Source organism: Ambystoma mexicanum, chromosome 1q, assembly GCF_040938575.1.
Source record: "Ambystoma mexicanum isolate Mex_15411 chromosome 1q, UKY_AmexF1_1, whole genome shotgun sequence".
Lineage (NCBI taxonomy): Eukaryota > Metazoa > Chordata > Amphibia > Caudata > Ambystomatidae > Ambystoma > Ambystoma mexicanum.
This window is the reverse complement of record NC_090922.1, coordinates 17,769,449-17,792,267: the sequence shown is the minus strand read 5'-3', so window position 1 is coordinate 17,792,267 and position 22,819 is coordinate 17,769,449. Positions and strand designations below refer to the sequence as shown.

The 22,819-nt window shown below is 46.2% G+C and overlaps 1 protein-coding gene across 2 annotated transcripts in view; it reads left to right on the top strand.

The window, feature by feature from the left end:
* The first annotated feature begins 1,533 nt into the window (after positions 1 to 1,533).
* NCSTN (nicastrin) overlaps positions 1,534 to 22,819 on the top strand; it is a 1,205,995-nt gene continuing 1,184,709 nt past the window's right edge. For both annotated transcript variants that reach the window (XM_069635427.1, XM_069635426.1), the window contains exon 1: positions 1,534 to 1,679. In XM_069635427.1, the coding sequence (XP_069491528.1) occupies positions 1,604 to 1,679 (76 nt within the window). In that variant the 5' untranslated portion in view covers positions 1,534 to 1,603. The remainder of the gene's footprint in view (positions 1,680 to 22,819) is intronic.

Below are 22,819 nucleotides of genomic sequence, written 5' to 3'. Positions count from 1 at the left end.
CCCCCCCACCCCGGCAACTCCGGCGAGTATTTCAATGGCTCCCCTGAGCTGGCGTGATGGCAGAAGGCGTGGCAGGCGCCTCATTGTCATTGAATGCACCCGCGGCGGCGGGCTCATTCAATGACAATGGGCTGCTGACGCGCCCTATTCCTATCATTACCTCCTCGCCTGACTATTTTTGAAACTTTAAGATTCCTACAGATTTTTGGTCACAGAATGTTGGCATGTATGCGGTTTCACCATTTAACCAAAGTGTGTTATCCTGGGCAGATCATGTAATCAGACTGTGTCTTATCTGCAGCTCTGTAAGTGATTCACTTCAAAGCTTTAATAGATCATGCTGTTATTTTTTTAAAAAAAAGCCTGACTTGCACCATATATAACAGTGCAATTTAGGTATTTTGCACTACAAAATGATTTGCCACTTGACTTACTTTTGACAACTTATTCTAAAGTCACTTGCATGGCGCCTCCAGTATCAAAGACTGATGATGCTCCTTGCAATGTGCTTTCTGTGAAGTAATGTCTGTTGATGCAATCCATATGCAAATTAAGAGATGTGCATGTATTTTGCCCCAGGGCACCTGGACAGTGTTCTAATAGATTAGTTCTCTGCATCTGCAATGATTCTGCCGTTTTTTGTTGTGTTAAAACACGAGATGCTACTAGTAATGTTACCAAAAAAATAGATTGGGGCAGTGGTGGGTGGTTTGTGAGCGTGAATGAGACAACCTGGAATTGCGTGCACTGCATTTGAGGGGAAAGTAGCAGGAGTTTCACCGTGGCTGTCCCCCCGCCCCATCTTGCAATGTTGGATACTCCACTGACAGGATAATATAGGGAGGCTTTTCATAAGATGTCTTGTTATTACCACAAAGCGCAGCTCGACATTTCATGATCTGTAACGAGTCATTAACGGCTTCAGTCGAAGCCTCGTAATTTAATGACAAGTTAAAGTTTATGTAATGCCGAGCTTCGTTCCGTTTTGAGTATAGATTAATCACTGTTTATTATTCTGAGAGAAAGCTTTACATCAGCGGCTTCCTCAAAGACAGTCTCGCGTTTTAATGCAAAGCTTTCTCTCAGAATGAACAGTGTTTTATCTATTACAGCAACGAAGGTTGCTCGCGCTGTGCTGCTTATGTCTGTGACAGCTCGTAAGAGGGGCTGGTGCTCAGGCTTAATGCAGCCAATCAGCGATGAGCCGAAGACCAGGGGATACCGGATAGGTATGGGATACCAAATATTACAGAACACCGGCGTTCCAATACTCGTTCCTTTAAAACCGCCTGGCCGTTTAGGCTCACTTTCGAAATCGTCCATGCCTGCACCGCCACCTCTGAGAGTACACACCAATGAGAGCTCGAACACCGAGCCAACAGATGCAGCGTGACCTGAAAGCTCTTTATTGGGAGGAAGTGGGGTTTAGACACGGTTCAGCTACAGGGTTTAGAATGCGTGGAATGTAAAGCGACGTAGTACTACGTAATTTGAATATAACGTAACGCGCAAGTCACCTGAATATAACACGTTGCTAGGTCTTTTCCTCTAACGGGAAATTGGTAATCAGTCAGTTCTTCATCTTGCAGTTGGAGTTAGGAAGATGGCAAGTGTGACATCTCGCAGAAACCGCTCGTTGTGCAGTGCTGTGACGGTGATCTGTATGTTTCACTTGCTAGGTGAGTCCTTTTGTTTTGGTGTTCTAATCGCAACTCTCCATTGTGTTTAATAACGTATCAGGTCCTGCAGAGCCCTTATCATTATAATGGCTCTCGTGCAATTAACCCACTTCCCCTTGGGTGCAATATTCTTCCCAAGGAACAGGATGTTAGTCGTCTTAGTGTAGGATCTGCGATCTCGTTTATGCCGACACTTTCTAACATTGACTGTAGGACAACATGGGTACAGCAGGAAACACCATCATTTAAGCTGGCATGTATGTTTTGTTTTTATTTGTGCTTGTATGTAACTAACTTTGGTAAATCAGAGTCAAGAGTGTCGAGAAGGACCCAATTTGAAGTTTTGCGTAGTTGAAGACAGACCAAATTAAAAATCGTAGGAGGGACTATCTATAATATCCCAAACTGGAGACCGGCTTGTGACAATGGGAACACACAAATGACATTTGAGGTGGGAGACAGTGTATTTTGGTGTTATTTGGTTTTGATCCCTTCCATTCTCTGCCCCATCCATGCTAATACCTTTGGCTAATTCCTGCCCATATCGTAAACTCTTTTAGCTCTGGGTTCTTCCGTGGTCACGGCCATTTTCGATGACTGTCTCTAAGGAAGCTCTTTGGAAACAAGCCGAAACTAGCAGCCATCTTTGAATGGTAAATATTTGTATACATGGGTGCTTTGTATAAATAGCATTGTATTATGTGTGCCAGAGGAAGGCAATTCCATCATTTGATACATATTATAATATTGTAAAATACACATTGAAAGCATATTTTTATTTTATTCGTTTTATACAAACCTTAACAATCAACAAATAACATGCATCATTTTCCGTCGTTAAGCAGCTCCTCCCTCTCCCGCCAGCGTCTATTGAGTCCAACCCTCCATTTGGCCAGTGCCTACGTCCTGGACAACATCAACATCGACCAGGTTAAGTCGCACTTCAATTATTCGTAAGAAGTTCGTCAGTGGATATAGCAGTTTTAGGTCAATTCCATTAAACATATACCCCACCAATCATCCGCGCACAATGACGGATGACTTACGCGCCACTGACCCAAGTACAGACTTCTTTCATTACGAAGCTTTTTGCAGCAAAGGACCAGATGCTTCAATGATTCGGGAGCACTTAAGCAAAATCTGTAAGAAAGGTTTGAGTTTTTGTTGCATTTCCACATCTGTAAACGCTCCTTTGTTCTAAATAGATTCATGCAAAATAACAAAGTGTCTGCGTCCGTTGGGATCTGGGAATAAACTGATGTAGCGTTGTGCCGTATTAAAGGCACGAGCTTCAGCTGGTACATCTGTCATCAGTTTCGCAGCAGCTCTTTGGGCGCAAGTTCTCTCCCAATCTATGCGCCAGATTTTTATTTTCGCAGCGTCCGGGTTTTCGTGGAGCATATCATTCTTGATGTCAAAATCAACTAGTATGCTTTCGCATCTTTGGATCCACATAGCCACTAAGTTCTGTCCTTTGGCCGTTGCAGTGTGCAGGATTTGGAACTGGAGAATGTTTTCTCGGGCACGTGTCTTTCGAAATAAGGATAACAGGTTCCAGGTAATTCTAGCTTGAAGAGAAATCGGGGATAATTCATATCTAATACATGCAGTCATCGTTCCTCGAGGAAGGCCCAGTACTTTTGTCCAAAATTGGTACTCTAAGGACCATAATTCATGAGTGCATCCCAGGGCATTTTCTGCCCCGTAGATTAGAACTGGAGAGACCTTCTGTTGGTAAAACAGTCTCAATGGTTCATGAGAGAACTTCCCAAATTTCCTTTTTATAATTAAGGCTTGTCTGGCTAGCTGAGAACATTTCCTTTTGGTTTCAGCTCTCCAGGGACCGTCATTAATACAGGAACTTAGGACCATTCCGAGGTATTTCACACTTTGTGATCTCTTCAGTGTTGCTCCGCCCCGGGTCCATCTGAACTTTTTCGCTATTTTCGAGGACCCTCCTTTCAAGTTCTTAAATGTTAGGATTTCGCTTTTATTTGGGTTGATCAACAACTGGTTCTCACTTACATATCGCTGAATGGAGTCAAGTTTTCTTTGTAAGCCGATGGCTGTTAAATCCATTATGACAAGATGATCGGTGTAGAGAAGCCATCTTATGTGTGATTTATTTATTTTCTGCGGGAATGAATTCACTTCCTCTATTGCAGTGCCATAGCATATAAGAATAATGCAGACTCAGCACAATTAATATTTATGTTGGATTTCATCCTCCTAAGAAAATGGTAGCAGATCTCGACTGTCTAACCGGTATACCAAGAAATTTCCCAATAGCCTCTGCGCTAAAATGTTTTAGAGGCAAAAATCCCATCACATACTAAATTCCAAAATATTATAAACGTTAATCCCAACAGACATCGATTTCCAGCAGCTTAACCAGCTATGAAAATTAGTTTATTTGCTTCTTTATAAATTTTGTTACTGAGGCAGGGTCATATCCAGAAAGGTAAACCTTTTCTGCCAAATTACAGTTTTTTGCAAAAAAATATGTGCCCCATTTCATCAGGGTGCGTTCCTGGGAGCCAGTGAATCGCAGTGGACAGTAGACATGCTCAAATGTTGTAGCTCCCTCTTTGTAACAGACTCCTTGTTGAACACCTGCTTTCATGGGTAAGCAAAAAGCCTTAGAGAAACTTAACAGGTTACAAATGCAGGTGTTGGGTAAATTAACAGTGAATGGAAAGTCGCACCAAGTCATCTCCCCGGATTTTGATTCTTAATGTACTGTATGCCTTTCCAATTTGTTAAGATAGATTTCTGAACTCTGACCTGATTTGCAGAAGGCAAGCCTAGTTTCTTGGACCAGGGTAACCTCTGAACTAAGTATAAACTAGAGACAGAGCTAAAGATACAGGTTCTGCCCACCAGAATCTGAAAGGAAAGGGGGACCAATCGCATCTAAAAATTACAAACCAATTTTAATAACAAATCAGTATAGTTAAAAACTTGATTAAATCATTCGGTCCACAACACAAGAATCACAAAACTTCACAAAAAACATAGGAATGCGTATTAGGCGGTCAACTTAAGTTAAGTTTAACTTAAAAAATGACTAACACAAACAGAGCTACATGGGGCAATTATGCTTGAATATCTGAAGAACAAGGCATTGCCTCAGGGTCTAACTGTCCTTAATGAACCGAGATTGTTTTTAGACAATGAAAAATTTAGAATCCTGTGGAGTTACATCGCCAATCACTGCTAAAATCGAGATAGTTACTCAAAATTGAAGAGAATATTAAAAAACGACCATTGGATAACTACAAAAAAGACTAGAAGAAATAGATGAGGAAAGGAAGGAATTTAAAATCTATAATACCAACGAACGAATTCAACGAATGAAAAAAGACCTAGCACGTTTTGCTCATGAAAAGGCTTTCCATTATGTTAAAGATGATTGTCAACAAAACTCTTCAATTTAACAGACCTACCAGAAACAACAGGAGAGTGAGGTTCCGGAACACATCGTACAGCACTAGCAACGACAGCAACGATCCAGACGATACGGGGGAAGGATCATCAGCTGGAACTAAACCGACTAATAAGAGAGGAAGAGGACAACCAACGAGACGCCAAGGCAATGGAGAACGGTGAGGAAATCAAGGCAGTTTTTTATAACAGGCCCAAAACCGAACCAACTGGGACGAGGGAACAAAACATTCCCGGAGCGGGAATCTCTGATCAACCTCTCAGATTACACATTGACAGAAGCAGAACAACAAGTCCTGAATAAAGGACTGGGATATGTCATCACCGAAGAACACAATCCCTTTGAATTTCGTACTGACTTTAACAAACTCATGAGAAAAATCCACCTGAGGGAGTTTTTCATGCTAGAAACAGAGACATCAAGGGAAGGACCCATTAACTGTACCGGTTTACGGAACCCGTCCACGTTCTATCCAGCTATACATAGTTTCTCACCTGAATCTCTCATCTTAAAAGTTAACCAACAGCGACCTTTTCAGAATCTAACTAAAGAAGAATAAAGAGCATTAAAATCCCTATCAGACAACCCGTCTATTATCATCAAAAAAGCTAATAAAGGCGGAGGTATTGTGATCCACAATCGAGCTGACTACATTACTGTGTGTGAACACCCACTACTATCGATTGCTTAAAGATGAACCTACCAAAGAACTCCAACTGCTTATTTCCGAAAAGATTTCGAAAGCGACAGATTGAGAATGGATTTGCAAGCAAGAAGCTGATTTCCTGTACAATAGAAAACCCAGCATCCCGAATTTCTATACTCTTCCCAAAGTGCATAAAACACTAACTAATCCATCTGGTAGACCCATAGTTGCAAGACTAAATTCTGTACTAGAACCGCTCTCTGTTTGCTGACCACTACCTCCAAAAGTATGTACATAGGATGCAATCGTATCTTAAAAACTCTAGGAACGTTATTCACCTCTATGAAGATTTGGAATTCAATCCCTCCCACCTCTCTACTACTCGGATTTGACATAATCTCTTTGTATACCCATATACCTCAACAAGCCTCGCTGGATACAGTTCAAGAGTTATTATTCACACGTGAGGACCATGACCCAGTTCCCACCTCCTACATTGTCTGGTGTGTGGAGTTAGCCCTCACACGAAATTACTTTGAGTTCAATGGTAATTATTTCCAACAGATCGAGGGCGCCACCATGGCCCCGAGTGTGGCAAGTCTTTATGTGGAAACATTTGAAAAGACACATATATACATATAGCGAGAACAATCCTTTTGTCAAGTAATCAAAAAATGGAACCGCTATATTGACAATATGTTGGTGGTATGGGAGGGTTCACGTACTACTGCCGATAATTTTTTCATCTGGCTAAACACCTTGAACACGCATCCACAATTCACCATGACGGCCAACAATGAATACACAAATGTTCTCGACCTAACCATTCACTCTCTTAATGGCCTACTAAAAGTCAAGCCTTACCACAAACCAACAGACAAGAATTCATTAGACCTCTCCAGCCATCATATCAAACATCTATGCAACACTCTCCCATTTGGACAATTTTTGCGCCTGAAAAGGAGCAGTTCAGACAAAGAAACATATGAGTGAAGCTGAAAGAGTCCGCTAAGTAAGAAATTGAGACAACGAGGATATCCAAAGAAGTTAGTCAAATCTGCCAAACGGGCATTTAATAACAACAGAGAAGCGCTTCTGGAACCCAAACCGTTGAAAGCACAATTGATGAACGATAAAGCCACTGGACACTACCCCTGTGGATCCTGTAGGGTCTGCACACTTACCTCTAGGAGTAAAGAAGTAAACAATAGGCCTTGCAAAACCTTGGACCCAAAAAAGTCTCACTAACTGTAATATTGAGTTTGTTGTTTATTTCATCAAGTGTAAATGTGGACTACTATATGTGGGCAAGACCACCCGAAAAGTGAAGACTCGGATAATGGAACACAGAAGTTGCATAAAAAAACAAAATTGAAAATGCACCACTGGTTAAACACGTTGGTATGTTAAAGCATGATCATGAGGACTTCACATGGACAACACTGATTTCTTTGAAAGGGGGTAATCCCCAGACTCTTGAAAAAAGGCTGTTTAAAACTGAACAAAAAATGATTTGTATGCTGCATAGTGATGTTACAGGTCTGAATGAGACCGTTGAATGGCATAAAATTCAGCCCTAACTCGGAGGTTAGCTCTGAACCAGCTGATATTAGCAGTATCCATATTCTTACTGTAGTAAGCCGAACACCTAACCCCTTAGATACACCTCAGTTTTATCTCCGTTCCACGCGGTATGGCCGCCCTTTCCCACACCTAGAAGAGTTAGGTAGCCCTCTGTCTGGGTACGCGCGCCCCGATTGGCCTCTTGGAACTTGCTATCCTGTCAACTTGATCCAAGATATAGATTCTTTTATCCATCTGGCCACCCTTGTTTGATAGTAAGCACGGGATGACTGTGTGCCTGCTTTGCACCCCACCCCATTTGTGAAATGTTCCACACCTCGTCGGGGGTTGTTGATCCTATACATTCTCATGTTGGTAGGATCCCGACCTCCGTCAGCACACATTTTGTAGTGATTCCCCCCTCTTTTTTTATTTATTTATTTTTTTTGGATAGGCACTTACAGGCTCCCTTTTTCCAGCTACTATGTTGACACTGTGCCCTGTTATGTTATCTTTGACTTTAGCATCTCTTTGTTTATCTTTGGCATTTTTTGCAGCCTCTGAGGGACTACAGATGCACACTTTCTATAGAGTAAACTTTGCATGGTGCTTAATATTGATTAATTTCTTTATACTGGCGAGCCTACTAAACAGTTCAATCCTGGCCGCCTTCGTTTACCGTGGGTAGGCACACTAACATCAAGGTATGACTCTTATGTTTCCATGACTACGTATACATCTCAGCCACACGTGGCTGGTAGACTTGTCCTCAGATTTTCTCTGCGTTACGTGGCATTTTCCCGTTTCGGACCTCGGCATTCCGGTTCCCACTTGCCTCTAGGCTACTTGCCAACCGATTTGACACGTAGAGTAGCAGTATTAGAATTAGGGTGTCCCGTTCTACACAGCTTGCTGGCACCTACTCCTCCGCATCCAGTAATCCTAGGAGCATTGTTTTTGGAAGTCTCGAAAGCCTTCGGCTGTGCCTGACCCTTTTTTTCGCCACACTCTTAGGCGACAGGTATTTTCTGCTAAGCTTGTGCTACTAGTGACACATTGCCGTCATAGAGACTGGGATCAGCATTATACAGATCGTATTGTTTACAAACTGCAAAACATGTTGGTAACTAGAGCTCTTTTGATTGCTGCACCATACGCCCAATTTGTGGGCTCCTGCTGATTCTAATACGGGACCTTCTTTACAAGCAAGGAGCACCTCTCTACAAGGTACTATATACTAAGGCAATATTTTATTTATTTTCTATTGGAATATATGGCACTTCAACTACAGCCATGAGAGTGACTCTGTTATTGTCACACTACTTCTGAGTGTACTATCCCACTATTTTAAGACAAGTCGTATGCCTTTTTGTAGGACACCCCTATCTTTGGTCGGTGAAGCCTGGCTAGACTGATAACCTCACTCAAAATACGTTGGATCGTGGTAAAAGCTGAACTATATCCTAGCCCATTGACTGCCTGCCTTCCATCCTCATAGGCAGGTAAGCGTTTGTAGGCATTCTTTACAATGTTCCCACTTCTTGTTGTGTACGTATTCAGTCATAGTGTTTGAGCACTGATGTTGCTATTTTGATACGTTTACTCAGTTGCTTTTCTTGTATTAAATACTCTGTAGGACTTATTCATCATCCTACTCCAACTGAATCACAGAAGTTGCAAGCCCCCACGATCACCAGTGAAGGTAACTCACCTTTTTGGTCCTCCAGTTCATCACGCTAGAACTATTCAAAGTAATGTAGCTTATAAACAACTGGCCCTTTGTTTTTATATTTTTCTCAACCCTACAGGTGACATGAAACTGGTCCAGATCTAGTCTGTGAATCTATAGGAACTAGGTTTTTCGTTATAACGGTATTCTCCTGATGAATGATTGTTATTTGTGGTTTGTGAACTGAAACGTGTCGAGACAACTCTCTGGATTGAAAACGGAGATTTAATAATATGTTACACTGATCCAAATGGAGTTTGGTACACAGTAGGTTGTCCATACATTGTTTTTCTGAATTTGTATTATTTAGCATTTTGTGATTCTTGTCTTGTGGACCGAATGATTTAATCAAGTTTTTAATTATACTGATTTGTTATTAAAAATAGTTTGTAATTTTTTATTTATTTTTTAAAAATTTTTATCGGCAGAAGGTTAGGACAGGTACAGCACATATCATGCAGAAAGAGACAGCAATCACTATTGGCATACAGGCATTACAACGAGAGCAATTACAAGTAGCACAGAATGTGGGGGGGGGAAGGATCATGGCATGGGGATATCATGAAGTGTTCAGTTCCTGTGGTGAATTGGGGCATCTCCGGCAGGGGGGTGGAGCACCAGTCCACCTCGTCTTTGCTATTCAGATAGCTGCAGAATTCAGTCCACACATTCTTGGGGCGGGATAGGGTTGGTAATGAGCCAATATATTCTTTTTCACGTTTGTACCCAAGTGAGAGCTTTCAACCGCATCTTTAGAGTCGGGGGAGATCGGCGCTTCCAACATTGTAATATACATCTTTTGGCAACGATTGTGCTCACATTCAAGAATTTTGACATTTCTTTTTCACCATCCCCAGCCCAGACCCCAAACAACAAGGCCAATGGGTCAGGTTCCACCGGGGATCCAACCATCTCCGAGAGAGCCTTCGTCACATCCCGCCAGAACGTGCTTAGCGCGGCGCATGACCAAAACATATGTATATGGTCCGCTTCTTCAGACGTACATTTTGGGCATGTGTGGGTCAGGGTGTGAGAAAATTTCACAATTTTGAACGGTGTGTAGTACAGTTTGTGGGGAGTTTATATTGTATGCAGCAAAATCTAGCACTTAGAGAGACCTTGCGCGTATGTGTGCACATTTTGTTCCACATTTCATCGGTAATTTCCCTCCCTAGCTCCTCGGCCCAGGCTTCCCGTGGCTTGGGGATACGTCCTCTAGTTTCCCTAGCTGCATTTTGTACAGGGAGGATATGATTCCCCTACTTCCTGCGGAGTTTGAGATGTACTGGAGCTCTGGGGAGTCCGGCGGCTCATTTGGGTAGGAGGGCCACATTCTACGGACTGCCGCTCTTAGCCGAAAGTATTGTAATGGCTCCAACGATGAGTTGGAGTGTTTGGGCCGCCACGTTAGGGGAGTAAGAAATTTACCTTCCGGATATAGGTCGGTGAGTGCACGGTAGCCCAGGTTTCCCCAGTGACGGATGAACTGCTGATCGTGTGTGGGAGAGAGCCCAGGAACTTGCCATATGGGAAGCCATTTGTAGTACGGGCGATGGTCCTGTTTTGAGTCGAGAATGGTATTCCACGCTATAATCGTGGCCGCGACAGGATCCACCTGGGCATCCGTCTGATATGTATGGTGTAACACTAGGGTCATGATATTATTCCCTTCGCCAGCCAGTTTCTCCAATTTGACATGTGGGGGCGGGTTGCTGTGTTCGTACCAGTGTGTGGCATGTCGGGCCTGAGCCGCAATCCAGTACAGTGTAAGGTCAGGGGCTGCGAAACCACCCTTTTCATAGGGTAGAGTCATATGTTGCTATTTTTTACGTACGGCCCCAGAGTGCCATGGAAATTGGGCACACGCCGAGTGGAGCCTCTTGAAATAGTGCTTCCCGGGCCATACCGGGACGTTAGCGAAAATATAGAGGAGTTTGGGAAACACAATCATTTTTATGAGGGATAGCCTGCCTGCGAGGGACAACGGAAGATTGCGCCATTTGAGCATTTTGGATTCAGTGAGTTGTGCCGTGGTCTCATAATTCTCCGCCAGTAGAGAGGTTTTGGTTCGTGATACTTGCACGCCGAGGTATCTGATACCACCTGGGGACCAGCGCAGGGGGAATTCGCATGATGGCTGATGGGTCGCCTCGGTGAGAGGAAATATCTCTGACTTAGAGTAGTTAATGGTAAAGCCAGAGTACGTGCCAATTTTAGTTATGTCTCTGATGATTGGGTCTATATACGTGGAAGGGTTTCTGACATACAGGAGCACATCATCAGCATATAGTGAGATGATTTCTTGTGCATCCTGTAAACGAATGCCCTTACGGGTGTCAAGTGTAATAAGGAGATAGGGTTTCAACCCCCTCTCCCGAACCACAGAAGCCGAATAGATCGACCCTCCCACCGTGGTTGGCACGACCCTCTGAATCGATATACACAGATAACCACGTGGCAGCCAATGGGGGGAAGACGGAGTTAGGGAAAGGGGGTGGAATGACAAAGGAAATGTAGGGAACAGACAATATGCATTTGCAATACAATACTTAATCCTGAACCAAAAATATAGCCTAGTACTTCCTACTTGATACTACCTGTTTTACTAGCCTCCTAAGCGCTTAGGGTTCTTAATCACCCTATACCATGACCATACTTCTGACCGTGCAATATAACATGTAGCTAACACATAGCGGACAAGAGCGATACGAACTGCATGGCACATAAAAGGGAAACTCCCTTATGTAAAGTCAACATACACATGGCCCCAAGAGCTGACATTGAACATGAGCAAACAGAAGCAGTAACATAACCCAAGTTTTCCCTTCAGAATCGGAATGAACAGTCTTGCCCTCTATCTCTCAGGAGAAGTGTTCCTGCGGTAAGTATTGCCTCATACCTTTCCTGGAGATAATGTTACCTACAACCCGTGGGCTTGCCAAACTTAATTGAGTCTTTTAACGTATCAAGTAAACATAATTCTTGCTGCCAATATAAACAAACACGTATCAGGATACTTATCTTCGAGTCCGGGTGACTCACAAGTACACCCGGACGATCTGATATGACGCTGTGAAAACGCCGCCGCCCCGTGGAGCAGCTGCCGCGTATAGAAGCGAAGGCAGCGGTCTGAGAGGGAGGAATTGTTCACTGCTGCGGCCCGGGAGATATGGGGAGAGCTGTGCCAATGCTTGGGTTGCCTCCCAAGTTAACCAGCAAGGTTAACCATGCTCGGGCCAGACGCTCTCCTTTACTGCCGAAAGCCTTCGTCCGCCTTCCTGGACATAATCATTTGCTCTTCCTCCTGCGTTCCTCACACACGCCGTCGTGGCCGCCCGTGCTGCACAACATTAATTATCAGCACCTGTGCAAGGGCGGTTAACGGCTAAATACATCAGTAATGAACTCCAGCTGTCTCTTAGCGCGAATCCGGGACTACATTGCGCCTCTAAGCATGCTGGGAATCGTAGTTTTTTCCCTATTTCCTACAATATTGTCGTCTAGGCTTGCCCCAGACCCTATTCCTGACAACGGGTGTGCTTATTTCTAACATGGTCCGCCATAGGCTCGATAGCAAGCGCAAAAAGGATAGGGGAGAACGGACATCCCTGGCGGGTTCCTCTATGTAGCGCGAAGGGAGAGGAGACACTGGAATCGACCAACACCCTGGCCATGGGTCCTGTATACAGGAGTTTTATGTAGGCGATCATATTAGGTCCAACATTCATTTTCTCCAACACGGCCCACAGGTACTGCCAGGAGACCATGTCAAACGCCTTCTGGGCGTCCAGTGTGACTGCTACTGCGTCCGCTTCTGGCCATCACGTTGAATAGATGATGGATATTAAGCGCCGTGGAGCGGCCGGGGACGAATCCGTTTTGGTCTGCGTGGACTAGGTAGGGCATGAATGGAAGGAACCTATTTGCTATTATTTTGGCAAATATCTTCATGTCAGTGTTTTATAAGCGATCAGGGCCTATAGGAACCGCATTCCTCAGGGGGCTTGTCTGGTTTGGGGAGGACGGTGATCAGGGCTTCTCTCAAGGAGGGAGGGTGGATGATTGTAGTGATTCAGCCCAGACCCCGTAGAGTACGGGAGCCAGAATAGCAACATGCTCCTGGTAAAACTCAGATGTGAGCCCATCTGGACCGGGGGCCTTGTTCTTGGGAAGGTCGGAGATTACCTGGACTATCTCATCCAGGGTGAATGGGGCATCTAGTTGTTCCTTGGTGCTTTGGGAGATGAGGGTCAGGGGGATGTTTTCTAATAAATCGTCCAGGTCTTGAGCAGAGTGCTCCGGCTGGGGGCTGTATAGAGTGGCATAGAAGCGAGCAAAGATGTCAATGATGGATTGGTCGGACCAGTGTTGTGAGCCTTGTTCATCGAGAATGCTATCTATCCTAGTTCTGCCCCTCTCCGACCGGACTAGTTTAACCAGGGTCCTCCCGGGTCTGTCCCCCTCACCGTATCTACGGGCAGCTACAGGACGAGCTAAGTATCGCACGTCGCTCAGGGCGTGAGATTCAAATACCTCCAGTTCCGTTCTAATTTTTGCGAGGGTCGCCAGGGCTGGTGCAGAAGCATGCTCCTGTTCCAATGTTTTAAGCTTTGCTTCAGAATTATTTATGGCTTGCCTGATAGATTTGAGGACCCCTGCCTCCCTTGAGATGCACATCCCCCTGATATATACCTTAAATGCCTCCTAGCGGGTCCCCTCGGTGGTGTCTTGTGTATTGTTATTTTCAAAAAAGGCATGTATATCAGACAGGATATCCGCCTTAAAGACAATGTCAGATAGCGCGTTAGCTTTAAAGCACCAAGGAGGTTGTGCAGGGAGGGTCCCATCCATCTGTAGCAGTACAGGAGCGTGATCTGAAAGTGTACGTGCTAGAATCTCGACACTCGTCCCCTTGCCCACCAAGCATCCCGACAATAGAAACATATTGATTCTTGAGGAGCTTTTATGAACCGTTGAATGGAAGGTGTAGTCTCTTTCCTGGGGGTGGAACATTCTTCATACATCGTGTAGGTTTAGGGTGTTCACGTGTGTTATAAGTTGTCTGGCGGCATGGGATGTGACCCTGCGTGAGGTGGTTGTTCTATCCAGGACATTGTCGAGTATAAGATTCATATCTCCCCCCCCCATATAATAAGAACATCTACATATCTTGTCAGGATAGCAGCTATTGCATCTATGAATTCGGGGGAATCAGTGTTGGGACCATATTAGTTGGCTATCAAGCATTCCTCGTTTTCCAAAGTGCAGTGGAGGATCACATACCTGCCGTCTGTGTCGATATGGGCTCTGTGAAGCGTAAATTTGACCGATTTGTGGATAAGAGTCAGGACTCCCCTGCACTGAGTGGAGTATTGAGTGTAGAATCTATTAGGGCCCCAGGTCTGCGCCAGGTTAGATGAAAGGAGTTTCCGTGCATGAGTTTCCTGCAGTAGGAGTACCTTAATTCCATGTCTCTGTGCATATGCAGAAATCCTACGGCACTTCGTAAAGTTAGTTAAACCCCGTACATTCCACGTTAACATTTTAATAGCCATGGTGATACTTTAAGGAACATCTCAGACAAATGGGCCATCTCTGATTACAGTCAAAGATCTGTTTCTGATTCCCATCGTATGTGCTGTGGCCCGCCATGGAAGCACACCGGTCCTCTCCCTCCTGCCAGTTTTAACGTAACACCCCACAACTTTACCACCTCCCACCCTCACCGCCCACTGTGAACTAGCAGTGTGATAATACCCACCCCAGGAGCGCTCATCTGCGTGCCATCCCCAACTTGGCGACGCACGGTGTGCACGACCCATAGCATGAATCCCAGGGCGCCACGAACAGACCAGCCGCTTCAGTCCATTTGTTCAACAGGGGCTAAACCAAGAACATAACCACAACATTGAGATTGCAATTGCAGTGGGGGCGCCACTGCAGTGCACCCAATTAAGCAAATGGTGTGGCGCATAAGCGCCTAATAGGCAGCGATAACATTTCAAAGTATATGTTACAGTGAAAAATTGTTGTAGGATAGTGTCTTCAAAGGAGAAGTGCAGTCATCGCCAGTGCGATGGGAATCTAGGGACCTCAGTCATTGTTCATCACATCATCAGGAGGCGGCTCCCAAGGGATTTGTGCTTCAATGAATTTGACTGCTTCGTCAGGGACCGTGAAGAAGTACAGTTTATTACGGAAGGAGAATTTCAGGCGTGCCGGGAATAGCATTGCATATTCGATATTTCTGTCGCAGAGCATTTTCTTCACTCCATTAAACTGTCTACGTTCTGCCTGAACCCCCACGGAAAAGTCTGGGAAGATTCTTATGATTTGTGAGTCCATTCGTAGTTCGCCTCTCTCTCGTGCCAGTCTCGATATGTAGTCTCTATCCTGATAGCTGAGGATTTTCGCTATTATCGGCCTTGGGAAATCACCCGGCTTCGGGCGGGGAGCGAGAGAGCGGTGCGCTCGCTCAATGGTGAAGAAAGGTGAGAGTGGAGGGTCACCCAGTAGATCCTTGAGGAGGGATTCAACCGCCAACTCCATACGGCCCTTCAGTGCGGACTCCGGAACCCCCACAATACGAATATTATTCCTTCGGGACCTCGATTCAAGATCGTCGCACTTGGCCTTGACACTCTTCATGTCGCAGACCAGCCCAGCCACTGTGTCTTGGAGCGTGTGCACGCTGTCTTCGGTTGCCCCGATTTTGGTTTCGGTCTTGGTGATCCTGGTGCTATGTTGATATAGTTTCGACCTGAGCGAGGCCACATTAGCATTTATATCGTCCAGCTTCTCATGGAAGGAGGCGAAGTCTTTGGCCATCGACTCCCATCATTGTGGTTAGGTCCGGTTGATGGGGTTCTAGTGGGGTCTCATTGTCGGCGGCATTGGAGGAGGTGGTACTCTGTTCCGCCCTGGGCGTTGGTTTGGCGAATTTGTCCATAATCCCAGCCTTGGATGTCCCACGGGATTTGCTGGGCATCCCAAAGTAGGTGATAATGAGTACAAGTGTAATGGGTTGATTACAGGGAGAGTCAGATGGCGCGGGTAGAGGCCGCTGTGTGGACGGCTCCGCGCAGCAGCGCACCTTAAGCTGGGTCCTCTTGTTCATGGCCAAGCAAGGGGTCATGTATGTGTCAGCCGCCCGGGGAGTAGCAGACGTTTGCACAGGGAAGGCCCAAACGACCAGCAGTAGGAGCACAGGACGCAGATTAGGCCCGTGGGGCAAGGTAGATAGGTATGCCGGCTAGAGTAAAGGGAAGGCGCCGCAGTGGACGATGGGCCCCACAGTTAAGGCGCAACGCCTGGCACTACCGGCCAACCGCCCGCAGCGCGGGGCACAAACTGAAGCGCCGCCGGGGGGGAGGCCGCGGGACGCGCCAGTGAGTCCTCCCGCCGCGCCTCCAGGTAGATCGTGCCGGCAGTCCTCCGTCAGTCAGCAGTTGTCCGGGGAGCGGAAGAGGAGGGGGTGGGCACGCCGTCAGGAATGCCACAGGCAAGGCGAAGCAACGGGGCCCGGGATCTCGGGTACAGCGTCATACGAGGTAGGCCCGGCACGTCCTCCTCGGCCCAAGGAATGGCCGCAAACAGGGTCCCCTCTGTCCATATTTCTTCAGGATTGGACGTGGGTGTAGCTCAGGAGCAGTGCTACATACCTCTGTACCTTCCAGCAAAGGATTCAATGTTACGCCGCAAATGGTATCAGATAGGATGCTGTTGGGCACGGAGCTCCGCGGCTAGGCAGCCATTTTCTAGGCTGCTCAACAGCGCCCCCCAAAAAAATGGTTTGTAATTTTTAGATGTGATTGGTCCTCCTTTCCGATTCTGGTGGGCAGTACCTGCATCTTTAGCTCTGTCTCTAGTTTATACTTTAACATATATCCACCCGGATTTAGACAGAGTAGACACTGCCAACCTCGAGTTAGACAGTGGTCTACTGGGTAACCTCTGGACAAGCCAGACCAATCAAGGAAGCTATGGTAGACGGTCAAGACTAAGTCTCAGGAGGGGTGAGGATGACTGAAAGATCTCAATGAGCACACAGAGCAAGGACACTTACAATTTAGGTGTATATATATCAAACATATAAACACATTTATTAGAAGGCCTTTGTAACTCAACACACAGTAAAAGAATCACAGCAATCCTACTAAACCAACACAACACAATCAATACAAAATATATACAAGACCATTGGGGTTTAAGGGATTAAAGGCACAAAATATATTCACAACCTAGAGGGGAAGGAAAATAGGCAGTGCAGATAGTCTTTAGTCCCCTTCAACATCAAACTCACACCTAAGAGGCAGTTCAAACCCTAAGAAGAGAGGAGCCTTATGCTCAATAGTATATGTAGTGCAGGCGCACGCGGTTGTTCCAATGGGCAAAACGGGGTCTCTTCAGGGGTCTCTAGCAGCTCAGGAAGGTGGGTAAGGCGATGAAGAATAGATTTCCACTATTCGAGGAGGGCCTCCACTTTGAAGGCAGAGGTGATTCCAAGGTTCGGGAATAGGTTGCTAGTTCACACTAGCAGTGGAAAGGAGAGTGACCCCCAGGGGCCACATGTGCATAAAAACAGATGGAGGCGCTACGGGCCACCGGTTAGGGTTACTCACCGGCCCCAGGCGCACTCCAGACCAAACCTCACCAGTTGTGTCCACTGCGGCTGCAGGTTCAAATGTGACAAAAAGGGCGTCTCTGCAGCTTTCAGTTCTGGCGATGCAGCGAGGATTCCCAAACGGGATAGTGGCGATTTCTCTGCTCCTGATGGATGGATCAGGCCAGTTTCACTGCAGCAGGCCTCAGGGGCAAGAGGGTCACAAATGCAGCGGACCTGCAAAGATTGTTGCCGCGGCTGGGCAACATGGTAACCCCGTTCACTCCGGTCCTGGCGCTCACTTCAGACCTGGGAATGCCAAGTGGGTCGAAATGCGGTGTGAGGGTGCCTGGGACACAGAGCTAGCAGTATACCAAGTTTCGAGGGCCTCCTCGAAACGGCAGCAGAGACAGAGCAAAGGTCCTGCGTAAGCTGGTCAGCCCACTGGTTGGCCCAGGGACACTTCCAAGAAGGCTTACTTGCAGGTTTTGATGAAGGTGCCGAGAATAGTGGTCCCACTATTCTAATGGGTCGAAGCGTCTTCGCAGACCTTCTGGGACGACCAGATGCCGAGGGGTCCCACGGGGCGACAGCGGACTCGGGGTGCCAAACCTTCCAGCGGTTCCTCTACTCGGCTTCTTAGTTTCAGGATGCTTGGATCCTATCCTTCGCTCAGTGAACACTCCAGAGATCTACATGGTATGCAGGTTTTCAGCCTCCTCTTATCTAAAGTTCCCTTAGCTCCAAAACGGAGAGGACCCAATGGGAGATCTGCTCACAAACACACACTCCATACGTGGACCAATCACGGACCACAGTGGTCCCAGGCATTCACAGCACTCCAGACTCTGGCACCCAGGATGTGTATTGGGGACAGACACCCCAGCCCACATCCTGGAGGCACACACGCAAGGCATGCAGAAGCCTGAGAAAGCTTGGCGTTTCACGGGAAACTGCATGTCCAAATAAGTACTGACCCGTGTTGGCTCCACCTGGGGAAGGCAAAGGGGCAAGATGGCCAAAGGACAGGACAAAGAACCTCGTGGCATGGCCATTTTGGAGCCAGGCCACCTATTTGTGCCTAACGTGCTTAACACGGTTTAAATGGCAGGAAAGTGTTAAAATTACATGAAAAGATAAGCTGCCACCAACCCTGTCCATGACACATCTTCACATCTCCAAAAAAGTCCTACGAGAGTATCTAGGGTCTTTGTAATAGACTATGAGACCCAAGTGCACTGTACTGTAAGGTACATTGTGCACTTGTTACATTTTGTAGAAAAGTTGCAACATTGGAAAAGGACTAAGGGAAGCAAAGTCTCCCAGTACTGACTATCTTAAGGGCATAAACTCATAAAAAGTGAGCGAAAGCCCAGAGGAGTGCAGCAGAAGGCTGTGCTCCCCTGGCAAAGTCAGCCTAAGGTGTTTAAACAGCAGCAAAAAGTTTGGGGGTGTACAACTGGAGGGAAAATGTACCTATAATATGAAATCTTTCCTAACAGTAGTGCAAGGAGAACGAGGGACTGTAGGTTTACAGTTACAGCCCCTAAGTGTGTGGTAGCCCCAGATGCAGTGCAAGGGTAACTGATCAAGAAAGAGCCTGGTACCCAGTGAGATTCTGAGGGTAGCCAAGCAACTAGTTTGTACAGCTCAGGTAGATCAGCAGAGGAGGGAGAGAGAGAGAAAGCAGAGCAGAAGAGGAAAGTTTTGAGCTGCTTCTGGAACTTCCGGTGGTCCGGCCCAAGATTGAGAGGGGCAGAGAGGCCACTGCAGAGAGAGGCACCTGCAGAGGAGCGAGATCTACCCCCCCCACTTTCTGCATGGAGAAGCGTATAACCCTTAAAGAGTTGGAGATAGCTAAGCAAAGGGCACGAGAAAGAAGGTATTTTGGAAGAGAGCATTGGATGTAGTACGGGCCCGGCCCCAGAAAGCCTTGTGGACAATGCAAAGGGTCTTCAACTTCATCCTTGCAGTCCCTGGGAGCCAGTAGAGGGATTTCAGGGCTGGAGAGATATGGTCCATGGGCTTGAGGCCAAGGATAAGTCTTGCAGTCCTGTTCTGGATTCTTTGCAGAGGGCGGAGAGTAGAGGATTGCAGATTGAGAAAGAGGCTGTTTCAGTAGTCCAGCCTAGAGGGAACCAGGGCTCTGGAGACAGTGAGCATCTGGGATAAAGTGAGAAAGGGAAGAGGCTCTTTGAGGAGGTGCCGCTGGTAGTGTGACTTCTTGGTGACGTTGAGATGTGAGGAGAGAAAGGGAGAGTAGAGTTGAAGAGGATACCAAGGTTTTTTTGCCTCGCAGGAAGGCAAAGGAAGAGGGATCAAGGCGTGCGGCCAGTATATGAGAGGGAAAGCAGGGGCTGGGGTCCCAATGTGAAAAATCTCCGTCTTACTGGCATTAAGACAAAGCTCGTTGGAGGCGCACCAATCGTGATACGCAGATAGACAGTCGAGCGAGTGAGGAAAGGAGGCCGAGGGGAGCCTGAAGGAAAGCTGAGTGTCATCCGCATAACACTGAGGAGAAGGTAGAGATCAGGTGAGCCAAAGGGGCCAAGTGGAGGTTAAAAAACCAGGGTGAGAGGATAGAGCCCTGGGGGACGCCACAGGTAAAGGGAGAGGTGGCAGAGAGAAAGGAACCAAGTTGGACCTGGGAGGGGCGGTCCAAGAGGAAGGAGGTCAGCCACTCTAAGGCCTGATCCGTGATGCCCAGGTTCTCACGGAGTCGATTGATCAGGATGGCGTGGTTCACCGTGTCGAAAGCAGAGGAAAGATCAAGGAGGATGAGGACAGAAGGAATGCTGGAATCCAGGTTAGAGAGCAGATCTTCACAGGTGTCCAGGAGAGCAGTTTCTGTGCCTCTGGCAGCTCTGAAGCCAGACTAATGATCATGGAGACAACCAACCGATTCAGTGTGAGAGTAAGCTGGGAGATGGGCAGCTTTTCCAAGAGTCTGCCCAGGAAAGGGGTGATGGATATTGGGCAATAGTATGCCGGGCAGGTAGAATCGCAAGGCATACATTAGTTTTAAAAAATTGATTAGCAGAGATTTCTAATTAAAATGTTCTTGACTAGCAAACAAACACATTTGATTAGCAATGTTGTACGAATATTGTTAATGTCACCAGAAGTTATTTGTATCCAAGACTTGAAATGAACAACAATGCTGCATTTTGGTGTACCGCTGAAGTAAGACATTTGTGAGATGAGTCGGGCGTTGCACATTCTTTATAATACTGCAAGACGGGTAACTTGGTTTACCTACTTGATCTAAGAGAAATGCCCTTGACCCATAGCAACGGATGACAAAAAATGTAAATGTGCTTTCTATAAAATGGTGCATGCCGCCACAAACCCACTTTTTGGCACACTGCTGCCACCCAGGGGCCAGCCATGCACAGTGGAACCTTTATTTGACGTTTACTGCAAACAAAGTCAATGTTACATATATGTTTCAAACATCCCCTGGGAAGGGTACCCTTTCCAAAAATAAACTCCTATGCGAATGGGTGTGTAGACTTTGCGAACCCTGGTGAAGTGTCTGTAAAATGTAACAGGTCAGCTGCATGAATGGACAGAAATGGATATTGTTAAAAAAAAGCTCTGAAAACAGTTTGGCCAGCTGTCTCCTGCGGTGCCAATATATAATGCAATCATAGAGCAAAGCGAGCTCTGGAGGATTACTACAGTACATGGTATTTCAGTAGATCTGTATATGTACGGACTGGAAGGAACTATTAATCACTACTTTGTGTAAACATCCAATTAGCTTTGTGTATTCATTATGTAAGAGGAAAGAAGTATTCCACCAGGTTTTGCCAGTTCTCTGCCTGCTTTCTCATCCAATCGGTTTAGTTTGTGGCCGTCTCACTTTCGGGGAAGCTGATCTAAAGAAACAATGTGATGAGATAGAATGTTAAGAAGTAGGAGATCAGCTCATGGGTTGAGCACTAGTTGCACAGATATATGCATGCAGCAGGTCACAGAATTAGGTTTGCCGTCAAAAGCATTTGGCTGTGTGATCATGTACATTTTCAAAAGTGTTCACTAATCAATGTGATGCATCTTCCCCAATAAAATGTCGTATAGTTGACACCGAGATTTAGATACTTACCTAAACTTTCCTGTAAAGCATGGAAGCAATGCAGTTTTCTTTACAGTCGCAATACTGTAGTTATGCATTATGTAACAGCTTACATTTTTAGGAATGGAAATGCAGGACTGTGTTTTTTATAAAAAATGGTCTTTGTCAATCGGGATATAGTTACCATAATAAAAGTATCTTCCCAATTTACTTGTGGTTTGCAATTATTTCAAAAAGAGATCATCTTGCATAGCACCCCCACACAGGCTTTTGCCACGTAGAGTGTAGCAGATGATTACTGCTGCACTCTCTGGCCTCCATTAGCCCCTTTGAACTTGCACAGAGAAAAGGGGGTGGGCAAGAGATGAATGCAGGTCGGGCTGTGTTTTCATTGAACAGGGTAACTTAAATAGCTAGCTGTGCTACACATGTTTTAATTAAATTAGCAAACTTACAGAATTGCATAGCAAATCGCTATGCAACACTGCTTATTTTATGCCTTGGATCTGCAGACTGCTTCTTGAGAAGGGGGTGCACAGGGGAGTGCTTAAGGGGAGAGGGGAACGTTCCAGTAACGAAAGAGTGATTACAGAAATCGGCTAAGGCTGGAGCGAGGTTGTCAATTTGGTGCTTAATGGCTCTGGAGGAGCAGGGAAACACCTGTTTGGATGACACTTCTATAGATCAAACTTGTCCAGAAACCTCATTAGGTGTTGGAGAGAAAGAGGAGAATGGAGGAGGAGAGGGAAAGGGGGGCTGAGGGAGGGCGAGGAAGAAGAGATTACTGAGAAGCCAGAGCCGTACAGAGGCAATGGGAAAGGTAGAGACTGCAACAGGATTGGCCAGTTCGCTGCACATTTTAAAGAGTTCAGCTGTGCTGGTAGAGGCAGCAAAGACACAGACTTTAATGTGTTCTTTCTTCTCGGACAGGATAGAGAGTCTGTATTGCCTTTGGAGCAGGCGGCAGGCCAGGATGCGCCCGAAGCCCTCCACTTCCTCTCAGCCACCCTACACTTGCGTTTCAGGACGGCTAGGTCAGAATCGTACCTAGAGTTGCACTTGGAGGTAGGCTTCAGC